The 15,522-nt window shown below is 42.5% G+C and overlaps 1 protein-coding gene across 1 annotated transcript in view; it reads left to right on the plus strand.

The window, feature by feature from the left end:
- Positions 1 to 5,248: 5,248 nt before the first annotated feature.
- SYCP2L (synaptonemal complex protein 2 like) overlaps positions 5,249 to 15,522 on the plus strand; it is a 75,994-nt gene continuing 65,720 nt past the window's right edge. The window contains exons 1-6 of the mRNA XM_060111376.1: positions 5,249 to 5,296; positions 6,912 to 7,046; positions 7,136 to 7,255; positions 10,381 to 10,485; positions 10,879 to 10,903; positions 15,373 to 15,458. Of these exons, the coding sequence (XP_059967359.1) occupies positions 5,276 to 5,296; positions 6,912 to 7,046; positions 7,136 to 7,255; positions 10,381 to 10,485; positions 10,879 to 10,903; positions 15,373 to 15,458 (492 nt within the window). The 5' untranslated portion in view covers positions 5,249 to 5,275. The remainder of the gene's footprint in view (positions 5,297 to 6,911; positions 7,047 to 7,135; positions 7,256 to 10,380; positions 10,486 to 10,878; positions 10,904 to 15,372; positions 15,459 to 15,522) is intronic.

The following is a 15,522-nucleotide window of genomic DNA, read 5'->3' on the forward strand; positions in this document are numbered from 1 at the left end:
CGCGGGCGCCAGGCAGCTGCCCGCACGTTTATACGGATCCACCCCGTCCCTCCCCGTCCCGCCCCGCTCCGCCTTTCCTCGCTCACCCGCCAGCTCCCACGCTCCGGCCACTAGCAGGGCCTGTCATCCCCTCCCGGGCAGAGCTGGGGACGGAGGGGGAGGTTGACCTGAGCCCTTGGGGTGACGGGACACTGAAGCCAAGGCGGGCCAGGGCGGGGGGAGGTTGGAGTGTCTCATGCAAGTTGAAAATCAGTTTTGTTTCCCTAACCGCGCCCCGCCTCTGGGGTTTCGGATTGAATCTAGAGGGAGGTTTTTCAGACACAGCCTTTCCAGCAAAGTCCCGAGAGACAATACTCCATTCCCTGGCAGCCCGGGCACCGCCTGTAGGAGCCTCGGCTGCCGCGCGCCCTAGCCTGAGTAGATGCGCCCAAGCCCGCTGGCTTTGGGCCGGCCCTTTTCGGAGATTTTGTTGTAGCTGACGCGCGTGGTCTGGAATCTGTGCTCATCTTCGGGTGGAGGGGAGGGAGGAGGGACGTCCGAGGGAGTGCCGAGGGTCCCCGTGAGGTCGTCGGCCTAGGAGGCCGCCTGCTCCCGGGGTCTGCGGACAGACCTGGCCCCGTGGGAAGAGAGTCCTGGAAAGCGAACCCGGAGAAGGTGGGGGAGATGAGCTAGGGGGAGGCGGAGGGGGAGGAAGAGGCTGAGTTCTGCCCCCAAACCCGTAGTTCTCTCTGCCGCCTCGGCTACTTCTGAGCCTGTTTCCTTAACTGTTTGAAAGAGGATTTGGGGCTCAGTGAGTTCTCAAGCGCCATCCACCTGAAACGACCCTTTAAAAAAAGTCTTCATCGGTATTGTCGTGAAAATACCACGACAAAATTCTATTTTCACCCCTTCCGTCTGCGGAGGCTTTCTGGAGACTGGAGGAGCCAGGTGAGAGCGTAGAGCGCCGTGGGCTCCCCAGGGCTGAGCCCAGGCCTTCTTCACCTGTGCATCGGTTTCATTAGGGTGATTGGAAGCACCCAATACAAGAAACCGATTGAAGTGATGTAAGTCGCTCTTTAGCCGCTCCGGGCAGCAAGGGAAGGCGGGTTTCCGGAGTTTATTCCTTGAGCCCTTGTTCTGCGGGCTACACGCTCCAGTTCCCAGCCGTAGCCAGGGAGACGCCGGCCTCTAAAGGCGGACCCTTGTTAGAGGAGAGGATGCTCGCAACCTACGTCCCGGCAAATCCCGAGACCTGCGGGCCCCAGACTCAGCACCGCCGAGCGCGCACCAGGGGCGCGGACTGAGGCTATGTGGGAGCCGGCGGGGAGGGCGCCCAGGCCGGCGCCCGTCGCAGGATTACAGCCTCTTCTTCTGGCGAAAGGCGGGAACAGCAGATGCGCCCTTACAACCCCAGGAAGCGAACCTCGTGCACGCTCCCGGTCCTCTTAACCTGCCTGGTCGGGGGCACAGTCAGGCTTGTTAGAAAAGTCAACCCGATGGTGAAGTTCGACTCCGAGCCGCCGACCGGCAGAGAACTCCCGAGACGGGAAAGGCCAGATTTGGGTAATTATACGAATTTTCTTCTTTCTCTGGTTTCAAGCTGGGATTTCTCCCCACCCTCCCCCCACCCCAAGCAGAGGCGCAAAGTCCTCAAAGAAGAAAGTGACTAGTTCATCCCCCAGCCTCTTCCCACCCCCTCGTCCCCCAAGTTCTCTCTGGTCGTGTCGGTCAGCGTTTCTGGTTAAAATCACTCTCCCAGAGTTGCCGCGGAGGTCTGGGAGGAAAGGGGGAAACGCGTTCACTCTTCACCTACTAGTTTTATCCACAAACTTTCATCATATTAACCGCCTACTGAAGGCCCGGCAGCTCCTGTTATTCAGTTGGTTTTTTTTGCTTTGTTTTGTTTTTCAAAGGTTAAAATTACTGACACTTCTCTATTTATTTATTTACAAATTGACATTTCTTTGTGAAGTTTAAGACAATGTACTCTTTAAAATGTCCTTAACATAACTTCAAAAACTAACTTAAAATTACTTCTGAGAATTCATAGAAACTAATTTCTGGTCTTATTGTAACCATTGTTAAGACTATTTCTTGTCTCTAACTTTGGAATATTTCTAGAGAGTCCTTACCCTTCAAAAATATAAATAAGTACAATTTTTTAAAAGTTAAAGCCAAATCAATTAATCAAATACTTTTTTTCCTAAATAGATTCCGGTGGCCAAAGAAATGTCATTGTCTCCACCATATTTAGTTTGAGCAGAATTAGAATACATATTCCAAGTTGCCCGAAAATTATGTCTGGGTAAGACATGTTAGTAAAAGAAGCTAATCAAAGTGAAAATATAACAAAATAAAATAAATAAATGGTGTTGTCTGTGGTGTTATCTTTAATTTCTCCTGAAATTTTGGCTATTAACAACCATATGGTTTGAAAGGATGTATGTTTTCCCCAGTCTGAAAATAATTAAAACTTTTAAACTAATATTAAGAAAACTTTAATTTTGTTTTATATTATATTCTTATTGTATTACCTGTTTTATTCTCTAAAATATAGTGCTTTTAAACTGTATTTTGATAATTTGTTATTATCCTTCAATTTTTCCTGCACTAATATTTGCATTGATTCAGAACACTTTATATTCACAGCTGGCTCTTCCTTGGCTAGTGTTTTGAAATAGTAAAAGTCCATTAATACAAAAGCAAAGGAAAAGGGCTTTAAATTTACTTGGTTTAGATTAAAATGGGTAAATTGATGTAAGTATATTTACATCATATTTGCCAGGAAATGGATATGATGAGTTTTGAAATAAGTATGTATTGTTTTGAATGAACTGGAGGTACAATGCAGAGATTCTGGTTATATTATGTTTTGGTTTGATGTGAACAAATATCTTCTGTAAACGGCATGACACGAAATACCCATAGCATCTACTTATAACACAAACTGATTTTTTGCAAGGAATGTTTGGATTTGAGGGGTCTTGTCTGCTTGCTTGTTTTTTAAAAGAAAACTCCAGTCCAACTTATTTTTGCCACCCTGTTCACATAACAGACAACCTATCAGCCTAAACCGGGCCGTAAGTACACATTCTTGTTGGGTTAAAGGAACTGGGCAGAAAACAAGCAGACTGGATGAAAATGTTTGTTTTTATTTTATTTTGACTGAGCACACCGGGGTATGTATTAAAACAAAACACTTCTTTTGTGATATCAGGAATAAGCTCACAATTTCGGGGACAAATCTGGTTCCTATGGGGAATGTTCGATTTCAGTCTATAGCAGTATCAATGGATCACAACCAGCTCTACCAGCCGTTAAAGGTGGAGAGAAAACAGCCGGCTTCCGCACAGGGGATGCCTATCAGTGTAGAATTTCTCCCACAGGTTTACGTCCTTTAAGTAATCATAAGGTGCGTGTTCGTGCGCCCAGGTGGCCTGACCTTGATTGCTAGTTAACTCGCGAGCGTTTCTCGCTTCTCAAACACGGGACTCTGGTAGATTTTCAGGGGCGGGTTTATTAATTAGAGTTCCGGGGAAGCTTGGCGTCCGGGAGCCTTGGGCTCTCCGGGCTTTCGCCGCAGCGCGTCCCCGCTCGCTCGGGCCTCGGACGGCGGAAGCGCGGGGGCTGAGAGCGGCGCAGCGGCGGGGCGCGCCCAGGTCCGGGTGTGCGCCCCGGAGCGGGTGCGCGGCGGCCTGCCGGGAGCCTCGGGATGCGGGAGGTGAGTGACCTCGAGCGGAGCCGGGCACCCGTCGAGCCCCGGCCTCCTCTCCGCCGTTCTAGGCGGGCGCCAGGGAACGCGTCCGTCGGCCTCTGGGCTCGGAGCCTCGCTTGCTCGCCCAGAGACCCGGCGCCGGCTACAATCCCCGGCCGCCGCCGTGGGAAGAGCTCTTCGGGGGCGCTTGGGGCGCTTCACGTCCTTAGGTTTGCTTGGAGTTTACTGGCAGCTTTCAGTGAGTGCATGAAGCAGGGCAGAAACACCTGGTCCCTCGCTAGTAAAGCGTTCGGAGAAGAGGGAACTGGAGTATTAATGTTTGAAGGCAACGAGATGATTCTTTTTTAACTTGCTCGGGATGTTTTCCCAGCGCGTTTTCTCCCTCGCCGAGTAGAAAGTGCAATGACGTTAACCCACTCGGGGCCCCAGATCTACCCCAAGTGCTGGGACCCGCCGCCCAGGGATTGGGGTCGCGGCCTGGGAGGTGGATTGGTACCGTTACTGCTCCTACTTTTCAGCATTCACTGTACTGAATACACTGCTGGTGGGGAAAAAAAAACAAGTACGGGTTTTGGTCTTTGAATTCATCCTGTTTTTCATATTTATAATGATGATATTATTGTAAAACATGCTGACATTTAAGGATTGTGGTTAAGTACATATAGGACCATTAGCCCAAGCTAGATTTTTTTTTAAACCTCTTTGGAAGAGGTTAATAAATCTTTTTTAAATTCTTCTTTGATTGTTGGGATGAAGTGAGCAGATGAGATGCTGTTATTTAGCATGTTGGTGAAAACGAGGTTGGTAGATCCAGGGATTAATTCTTGAAGAAAACGTGTAACAACCCATTACTCAATGTCTTGTAAATTTTCTTGTTGTTGCTGTTCAATCCTTGAAGTTTCAGTTTTAAGTCCTAGAGTCACATTTAAAATTCATATAAGTCAGGAACATAAAGCTTAAACTCATGACTGGGCTTGAAACGCACTCTGAAAAACTTTATTTTACAAGCTCTCATTCTAAAAACCGCTCATTAATTCCAAGTCTTTTTTATAGTTGCCATTATAGAGTTTAAATTTATTTTTTGTGATCATTTATTACAGTGATGTTTGCTTCTTGTGATAGTTTGTGTTTGTCAGAGGCAGTGTTAAAGAAGGTTGGATAAAGCTTTTGTTTTTTTTTTTTTTTTTGCTGTACGCGGGCCTCTCACTGCTGTGGCCTCTCCCGTTGCGGAGCACAGGCTCCGGACACACAGGCTCCGCGGCCATGGCTCGCGGGCCCAGCCGCTCCGCGGCATGTGGGATCTTCCAGGATCGGGGCACGAACCCATGTCCCCTGCATCGGCAGGCGGACTCTCAACCACTGCGCCACCATGGAAGCCCTTGGTTTTTTTTTTTTAAGTAGTGTCTTAGATCTATAATCAGTGGCATGAATGGACAAAAAGCTTTGTTCAGGAAAACAGTATGAACCTTTATTTTAAACTTAATGCATTTCTTTGAAATAAAATTTAAAAAAGAACCCTCTTTTTGTACACAGGAGAAGGAAGTTCCTTTGCAGTCTGTTCAGGAAAAGGATGGGAGCGGCATGGCACAGGATGCTTTCTATGTAAAGATCAAGTTTGTGTTCTTTGTGTGTGTGATCTCGCTAGTTCTGTGTTTCCTGGGCTATCAGCATACTTTTTCCTCCAGTTGCTCAACAAGAGGCAGAAGAATCCTCTTCTGCTACTTCCCTAATCTCATCCAGTTTATCACCACGTCTTGTCAATTTTGCCTTTGATTACCCTACTAATAGCCTAATCTATTTTGTACCTAGCACTGTTCCAGGTGGAGGTAGACAGTATTGAACGAAATAGACACAATTCTTGCTTTCATAGAGCTTTCAACCTGGTAGAGAGTCAGAGACAGATTAGGAACAAAAGTAAGGTAGTAGGAAGAAAAGGAACAGGGCGTTGTCATGGAGAATAATTGCTGGGGGAGGGAGGCACTTGACTAACTTTAGGTCCTGGAAGACCTACTTGAAAAGTTGATACTGAAGCTGAGATCTGAGGGGTGACAAGGAGCCAGAATGGTAAGTGGTGGGGAGAAGCAGTCAAGGCATAGAACAGCCAGTGCAAAGGCCCTGAGGCAAGGAAGAGCTTGACTTATTCTAGGACTCAGCAGGGCAGTCAGGCAGGAGAAGCTGACAGAGATCAAATCGTGCAGAGCCTTGCAGACCAAGGCAAAGAGTTTGGATTTGTTCTGAGTATAGAGAAGCCAGGCAGAGTTTTAAGTAGGAAGAAGCCTGAACTGCTGAGTCAGAGAATCTGAGTATGAATCTCAGCTGGGTGATCTCATACAGCCTTGCTATTATTATCCCCAGATAAAGAGTAACCGCTAGATTGGTGGTGAGGATTAAATAACATCTGCAGGGCACTGAACCCACTTGGCTCCAAAAAGCTTACTGTATGGTAACTTTAAAAATCTGTTTAAATGTTTAATTTCAAATGCTGTCTCATTATTTAAATCAATACTAAGAAAAAGTGGAATTTCAGGCTGTAGGTAGTAAAATGACTCCTTATTAAAAGAATATTGTCATTTAGCCTGTAGAATTGGACTGCGTTTTTAAAATATCTTTTATAGCACAGATATTTAAGAATGTATCTGTTATTCAAATATATATATATACACATACACACTTAGAAATAGGTCTTAACAAGCTTTCAGGCAGAAAAGTTCAATTTCATTCATTGTGGCAATTTGCATATTTATCAATTGCCTTTAACTGTAATTATTACTGTTGAATTCATTTTCTTCTATTATGACCATTTATGTAACTTAATAAGTGATAATAGGCTTGAATTTTATAGTGTTTAGAATTTCTAACATTACTGAGGATAAAGTCTCTACCCACAGATACCTGTAATTCAGGTGTAGTTTTCCTTGAGTCAGCGGTTCTCGAAGTTTAGCATGATGAGAATCACCTGACGGGCCCTGCCCCCAGAGTTTGACTCCTAACAAGTCCCCAGGTGATGCCCATGCTGCTGGTGGTCCAGGAACCACATTTTGCCAATTACTGTCTTAAGACAACAAAATCATTGTCTACATGATTACTGTTCAAGATACAACTCTCTATATTTACCTTCTATTTCTGCACTGAATTATTATTGATAATGATAGAAATATTACTGTGAAATAAATGTTCTTGGGGAAAAATAGTAATTTTCATGCTATCCACTTTCCAGCTTCAGTCACTTATTACTAATGCATTCCATGATGGATTTCAGAAAATAGAAGAATATTTTCAACGGAGAGAGCGCCACGTTCCTCAAAAATATAATAATCTTTTGTTACACCATCTTGACAGATCAATAAATAAGGCAAGTGAGTTGTTTTTTTTGATTTGTAACCAGAATGCCAATGTGTAACTATATGTAAGGTTTTTAACTTAGTGTGGTCTCATCCCAAGGAACTGGATAAAAATGAATTTCAGTGTGTTTCACTGTTGCTGAAATGTGTTCAGCGATTCTTCATTGGTAGCCTCAAAGAAGAGGAGCCTTTGCTAATTCAGCAGGGACTGATCCCAAAGATAAGTGCCATCTTTTCATTTTGTATGGATTTGGGTAACTTAAAGAACTAGAGAGGATCCAGTTGCCTAGTTTGGTATTTTATGTTCCTTTGAAATCAAATTTGAAAAGGAATCGGTACCAGTGCTTGTTGCCTACATCCAATCAAAAATTGAGCTCCACATATGTTTCCTGATGTATGCGGTGGGCAGAGCAGTCTGGGGAGTGTACAGGAATACATCGGACACAGCCCTCTCCTCCCTTCGACAAGCCAGTGCAGTAATAGTATGTTTTTTATTAGTGAATTTAACTTGGATATATAGGATGGAGAGAGTGGACTGTTACACACTCCCCCATAACTCTGTTAATAAACTTTATCAACAAGATCGGACCTGGATAAATTATCAAATACTTCCCCTAGCCACAGCCCACTTTCCAACTTTCTAAAATCCTAGTTGAGTCTGAAAAACATGCCAAAATACTTTTTGCTTATTCTAAGTCACCCCCGTTACGCAATTCTGACCTGCTCTTAATTAATCAGGAGGTAACATGCGTGCCTTAATAATGGCACCTGGAAGCAAAGCAGAGTTTACAAAGTCTCTTGCTGCATTTCTCTTTTTTTATGATAAGATTTGCAGCCCTGTGATTGATTGTTGGTGAGAACATGAGGGCGGAAGGGTGATCTGGCTGCCATTAAATCTCTGATTTACCCCCTGGACTTTAGTACCTGAAGTTTATAAAGGTCAGGTTGGGCAAAGGAAATGTCTCTGTCCTTTTTCACTTTAAAATGCCTCTAATGGGCTTCCCTGGTGGCGCAGTGGTTGAGAGTCCACCTGCTGATGCAGGGGACACGGGTTCGTGCCCCGGTCCGGGAAGATCCCACATGCCGTGGAGCGGCTGGGCCCGTGAGCCATGGCCGCTGAGCCTGCACGTCCGGAGCTTGTGCTCCGCAACGGGAGAGGCCACAGCAGTGAGAGGCCCGCGTACCGCAAAAAAAAAAAAAAAAAAAAAAAAAAAAAAAAAAATTGCCTCTAATTATGGGGCTGCCCCTCCATGGGGGAGAGAGAGTAAACTCCAGGCTTTCCTAACTTCTCTCAGGAACTTTAAAAGTGTCTGCGGCTAGGGTAGGGGGTGGGTGGAAGTGTAAATCTCAGGGCTGTATTTATGCAAGCCGTGTGTATTTCATTTTGAATTATATATTTCATTTAGCCCCATCTAACTCCCTGATACACTTAGGCAGATAACAGGAAGCAGGGAAAAAGAGCAAAAACTCCAAAGGAAATGGGGCAGGGACGTTCCAGGGGTACTTTGGAGCCTTAAGCTGATTTGGGGGGATAAATTGGGATCTGCTCCAAACTGAAATTCCTTTTGAGGCTTAAGAATGCCATCCCAAGGTTGAAAGTGTCAGATCAAGTCTCCACAGGAATTTTGAAACCAAATAGGAATTTCCACATCCCACTGGAATTCTAGCTGGTGATCGAAATGCCACAGCCATAATTTAAACACATTCTAAAGCATGTACTATTAATTCATGTAGGTTTTGGCCAAGGAGAATAGATTGATATTATCAAAGTGAATGGGATACTAGATTTTACACTTCTAAAGCCCACTGTGTTTGCAGGCTCAACATGAAGTGTGCTGGGAAGTTATTCTCCATAGAATAAGAATTTCCTACAGAAAGGAACATATATTTGGCCCTGTACTTGAAGATCCAGAAGAATTAACTTGTCCCTTACCATATGCTTAATGAGTAACAGCTATTGCATCTGTCAGTAACTATCTGGCTTCTGGTAATGATGCAGCTGTAAGGGCAGCTGGTATATGGGTTACCATGTATGATCACGGCACATAAATGGCTTCAGAGTGACCTCCTAGTCCAAGTCTTGATTAAGTAATGTGGCATTTTCCCCACTTCTCTGAATCTATACTCAGCCAGTGTATTTTGGTGGGCTAGGAGGGGGGCAGGATTGGGGGCCATAAATAGAATAGTGACAAAAATGTATTTAAAAGCATAGAATTTTGAGTATGAACATGGGGAGGGAGAAAATGTCACCTTAGCGGTGAGTTTTCCTGTGTAGAGGAACATTTCTTCCCTCGGGCTGTTGGAGAAAGGTTTGCTTCAGGAGGTGGATGATTCAATCAAATGCAAATATTTGTGTGATTTGAGATAAAAGAAACATTGCCTAGTGACTTCCAAACCTTGCTGTACCTTAGAATCACCTGGAGAGCTTTAACGAGATACACTGCGTGGGTCCCATCACCAGAGATTGATTTTCTGGATCCATGACGGGTCCCACGCATCAGGGCATTTCAAAGCTCCCCACGTTTTCCTAACGTGCAGCCAAGATGGAGAGCTGATGGTTTTGTCCATGGTCTTCAGCTGGTACCTTGGGTTCCTGGCTATAAAGCGGACAAAGTTTCCAAGGCCCCACTCCTATAAGAGTTACTCATCACAAACTCATGTCATTAACTTCTTAGTCAACTGATGACTTCTAACTAAGATTTTTTCTTTCTTTCTTTCTTTTTTTTTTTTTTTTTTTTTTGGTAAGAGTGACTAGCCTCAGCAAAAAACGGTCCAAAGATGGCCTTCGCTTTATTGAATAAGTATGTTCTAGGAAGGTTTATGTAAGTTAATTTAAAATCACACCAGTTCTAGCAATGTAATATGAACTTGGATGTATGTTCCTATGGGGAAAAAATCTCCAATTAGCTGGAAGCTTTTGACAAAAGGAAGGTGGCCAGGCCTGAGGCATGTGTACTGTACTAGCATACTTCTGGAGCACTTTCTAAAATCTGCATGTCCTTTGATATTTGATGACTTGTTTTCTACAGCCTTCCAGGTAACAGGAATTTCTCCTGTGTAGACAAGGCTCATTTATTTCTTAACCACTCACTGCCTCCTTTACAAGCCTTTCTAGTGTTGATGATCCTGGCAAAGTCTCCAGTTCTTGCTGGTGTCTGAGAACTTGTTGCAACTCTGTAGCAGTCTGATTCCATTCTGGAGTGTTCTAGATGGGGGCCTCAGAACCAGGCCTAAGTGAAATGGAAAAGGGTCTTTAAAATTATAGAACTCTGTTGTGAAATTTTATCGAATGAGCAGTAGCTATTCAGTCACAGAGATTGCATTAGTGTTTCTTCTCTTGTGTACATGGCTTCCTGGTTTGAAAGAACAGCAGGATTTCTGACCATGACAGACCTAGCCTCGGACACATCTCTGATTAATGTGACAGAAGACTTTTTTGACACAGCCTTGGTAAGGATGAGGTTGGATGCTTTACTGAGCAGATACCATTGGTAATTTGTAGGAATCTTCAAGTTGTTCATAAAACTTGTGTTTTTCTAAGATGTGGGTTTTACTAAAAGACTCTCTTATTATTAGAAATATATGAAATAGTAACAAATGTATATAACCAATGTTATAGAAAAATGAGGTGATTTATTTTCAAATATATTATTCACCTGATTGGAGGTGATAGGCTGATTTTAATAAAGTAATTGAAAGTCAGATAGGATTTCTCTAAATTTTTTTTCTACTGTAGTTAAAATCAACTCCTGCCTGTTAGAGAATTATCAGCATTAACACATTAATGTTACAGATTATAATGCTTTTAAAAAATAATACGAGCTTCACTTTTTTCTTTATTAGATTATTTCCAGAAGTAGTAGTAAAGGTAAGTGTATTATTTACTACTAATTGGCTGTTATTAATAGAATCTTAATACCTTTCATTAATAGAATATTCCTGTTTAGAGAAAAGAATATTTATCTAAATGATATATAAAAGTGAAGTGGGTTTAACTATTATATTTGCATTAATTGGCCATCTTATTGGTATTCAGATTGTGATGCTGAAATGAATTTTGTTGTAAAATGTATCTCATTTGCCTGCGGTGCATCTTTATTTAGCTGCTCCTGCCACCGTTTGGCCATTTAGCTCCAATCAGGGATGGAGAGCCACTTCCGTCATTCCAAAACAGCAAAAGTTAGCACTGGTTTAACTTGGAGCCGATTCTCATGCCTTTCTCTGTCTTTCAAGAGCTCAAAAGGTAGATAATTTGGAGGCTAGGGTGATGATGTTGTTCAATGTGGCTCATGTTAAAGGTAACCCAACAAACACTTTGAATTATGAAACTGTGGACTCAAAGATGCACAGAAATCAGGGCCATCTTAAAATGCATGTGTCTGCTCCCTATTGTCCACCTTTTTATTTTTCTTTTGAAAAGCTGTTATTAAATTGACACTACATTGTACAGTGGATGGTATCTTGTAAATTGAGGACATTTAGTACTAGAAGCTTAAGTGTGCATGGTGCTTGGTTGATTTTTAAAAAGAGGTCTCCATAATCTAAGTCAGCGGATCCAAATACTTGCAGGTCAGTTTTTTCTGGACTTCATAAGTGATAGTCCTGTCTCTAAAGTTGGTTGATAAAATACCCAGTGGTAAAAACTACTTTGAATTTTGTAACTTTTAAAAATAAACTTTTATTGATTTACAACTGTGTGTACACTGCATATTTGAAAAAAAGATACATATGAGAGAGATCTGTTGAGCCTATAGCTGTTGCTTGGACCACTTAATAGGTTCATATAGTCCCTGCAGTCACTCCATTGTCCCAAATGGAAGAAACACTGCTCTAGGTGACTGTATTAGCTCATGCTAATACTATGGGCTGAGTGGCTTAAACAACAGAAACTTATTTTCTCACAGTTCCTGGCTTGTAGAAAGCCACCTTCTTGCTGTGTCTTCACATGGGTAGAGAGTACGCTGCTCTCTGGCATCCTGTAAAGGCACTATTCTCATTATGAGGGCCCCATCCTCATGACCTCACCTTGCTGTATGTGTTTCATTTTTATGATTCCTTTGTTTTGTGCTTTGCTATATGGATTATATTTTCTTTCACTATTTGCTCCTCTCTAGTGATTTGAATGGCTTATGTCCTAGTTTTATTCTTCTGGTTGTTGCTCTTAATTTAATTATCAACATCAACATGAGAGTGCCAAAATAATAGCACCTATTTCTTCTTTATGTATGTCAAGGAATTCAACATGTTTTTATTCCTCCTCCATTTTCTACCCAGATTTATTTAATTTAATCCAGGGTTTTAGTCCTGTATTTTATATATATATATATATATATATATATATATATATATATATATATGTCTTTGTAAATAGTATTTGCTCTTTGCCTTGTATTGCAATCTTATTTACAGTAGTTATTTACGGCTCACTACCAGCTTGTTTATGGCCTGATGTTCTCATTCTTGAGTTCTTTATTCTGCTTTGTCTCCATCTGCTGTAATACATTTTGAAGAGGTTATTAGGGTATGTGGGTGGAACATGGTCAGTGCTTTTTATCATTTAAGAGTGTTCTTGTGGCTTTTATCCAATATAGCTCTTGCTTTGCAGAGTTCAGAGTCTCTCCTCAAAACTGTTTCACTGTCTTATATTGAGTGTTGTGAGCACATGTGCACACGTGTTGTTTTATGTGGTTCTTCATGAGTTGTTTTGAAATCAGATCTTACTTTAGCTTGGGAAATTTTATTCTTTGATAATTTTATCAGTTAGAGCAGGGCTTCTCAACTTGGGCAATATTGGCATTTGGGTCGGGTTGGATGAATCTTTGTTTGGGGGGGGCTGTCCTATACATTGTAGAACGTTTAGCAGCATCCCTGGCCTTTACCCACTAGACGTCGATAGCAGTCCCTACTACTCCCCCAGTTGTGACAACATCTCCAAATATTGCAAGTGTGCTGTAGGGGAGCAAAAATCACCTCTAGTTGAAAACTGCTGAGTTAAAGTGCTTTCAGTATATGTAACAGGATATCTAGTTCAAACAGCCTTAAGTGCTAAAGATGACTTAATTTGCTCAAGGAACCAGAAAGTCAGAGACAGGAAGTTTCAGGAGCAGCTTGGCTGTAGCTAGGCTCTGTTTCCTGCAGTTCTTTCTATTCTGCCTCCTCAGAGTCTTGTCTTTGAGCTCAAGTTGGTCTCCCTTGGTGGTTGCAAGATGGCGGCCAGCAACCAGAGCCGTGCTTCCTGGTTCACATCTGGGGGAGAAACGTTCACTTTCCTCCAGCGGCAGAAGAAAGCCCTAGCTTGGCTCTGCTTGTGTCCCCCCACCTCCACCCCCTTAATGAACCGATCACTGTGAAAAGATGAATGGGTTGCCCCTGCATCGTTTAAGCCAATGAGGATCCACCCCTGGAGCTAGTTAGTCCCACCCAAGAGCATAACTGTTACATCAGAGAAGAGGTGGGAAAGGATGATTACAGTTACTCTTTCTCTTCTCTTCTCTTTCTAAGATTATCTATTATTCATCCATTGCATCTTTTTTTTTTTTTTTGTCTTCACATCTTTTTCCCACTCGTTTTTTCCTGTGTATTTTGAGAGAAATTGCTACTTTTTTCTTGGAAGCCAATGCTTTAACTAATTCTGCTCTCATTGCTTCTACTATGGACTTCAGTTCTGCTCTCACATCTTTGCTTCCCTGAAACCCGTGGGTGGTGGTGATCTACCTCTGCTCTCAGATTCATTTCTCTCTGCCTTCCTCTCTCTCTACTTTGCAGAGAACAATTTCCTAGGCTTTTTAACCAGCTGGTTGCCTGCCAGGTTTAGCCAATGGCAGGAAATTGGAGGTAGGAAGGACATTTCTCCCGCTCCCTTCTGCTGAGGTGCTATCTCTGGAAGTGACTGCATAGTTCCTGTGACTCTGGCTTATTTGTGGCTACAGCATTTGCTAGGTGACCTTCATTCCTGGGATCTGGTAATACCACTTTCTCCCCGTGGTTTTCCAGGGATGTATAGGGGGTGGTAGTGGCTACCTATGTTTTTGTAACTAATTCCCTGTATTAAATTCTCTCAGATTAAAATATCTAGAATGCCTTAGATTTTCATATTACATATTTCTTTCTCATTTACTTCCGTGTTCATCTTATACTGTTGCCTTCTCTTACAAATCTAATTTTTTATTTCATAGAATTCACATTCTTTTGAGTTTTGAGCAGATAAATCAGATACTTTTGATTTGGCTTCCCAGCTTTCTATCATCTTTTATTTCCTGAAGTAAGCATTTTTCAAAAAGTCACTTTTTTGCTGCCTCTTAACTTATTATGCTCCTTCCTTTTTCATAGGGCTATATTTGTTAGTTTCTCTTTACTACTCTTTAAGTGAAAAGGTCGAATGACATCTGATACTTGCTGGTTAACAGAGTGCATAAATGTCTCTAGGGTCCCCTGCTGTCCACCTGGGTCACCTGGGCTCTGTTACAATCTCTCTCTCAAGTTTTAAGCCGGCAGGCAAGTTTCTGGCTCAGCCCCTGGCCATATTTCTTGTTTCCAGAAATCATTCAGCAGTATCAGTGTGGCTTTTTTGGTCTGAAGAGGAATCTTTTTAAAATTTCTACTCCTTGATTTGGATTCCCACAATTTCATGAGTTATATGGGGATTAAAAAGTATGCAATGTGTGGTTAAAAGAAAAAAATTCACATATCCAAATTGCACCTCTGAACCTATCAAAGTCATGTTAGGACTTTACCATGAGTTTTTGCAGTGTACACTACCACTGTCATATCTAAACACCATGTGCGTAAATGAAATAATAATAGTTTATTGTTTAATAAGCATAAAGCATTACCACATACCTTGTTTTGTTACTACTTTCTGACATAAGTAGCCATTGAAGTTTCTATGATTAAGCTATTTAACAAAGACCAACACTTTACTTAAAAATTTTTGCTTCTGTTAGCATAAGACCATTATAAAATTTTTATTTCTATAAAATACACAAATGTAAGAAATGCACAGAAACAGTGGGCAAGTGTGTGCAGGAGCTACCCTTGCACATTGTTCATTCTGGACAAAAAAGTAGCTTTGCCTGAGATGCAGTGATCACAGACAGTCACACTTTGCACGTACTGCTGCTGTTTACCTCAGTGGGAGTCTAGGCCGTGCAAATCGATTGTGGCCTGGGGGTTTCTAGATCTTGAAGCAGGCTGTGATTTGTCCCTTGCTCAGACTACATCATTTCTGAAATGTTTACTGCCCATGGCTGTTCAGCCATTGCCTCTTCCTGCTGTGCAGGAGTCCTTTCCTTATTCTTTTTTAGCATCAGTTTGATTCTTTGAAAATTCTGCTTTCAGGGAAAAGTCAGATGTTGGGTTCCTTCATACTCACCTTAGGATTTCTGGTGACAGAAGAGAGTGTAAATCATTTGATGCAGCGGGAGGTGAGTTGCAACTAGTGCTGGTAGCAGTTGCCCTGGACCCCGTGGAGAAGCTCGTGCCCAGGTC

This window comes from Mesoplodon densirostris, chromosome 10 (genome assembly GCF_025265405.1).
Source record: "Mesoplodon densirostris isolate mMesDen1 chromosome 10, mMesDen1 primary haplotype, whole genome shotgun sequence".
NCBI classification, from domain to species: Eukaryota; Metazoa; Chordata; class Mammalia; order Artiodactyla; family Ziphiidae; genus Mesoplodon; species Mesoplodon densirostris.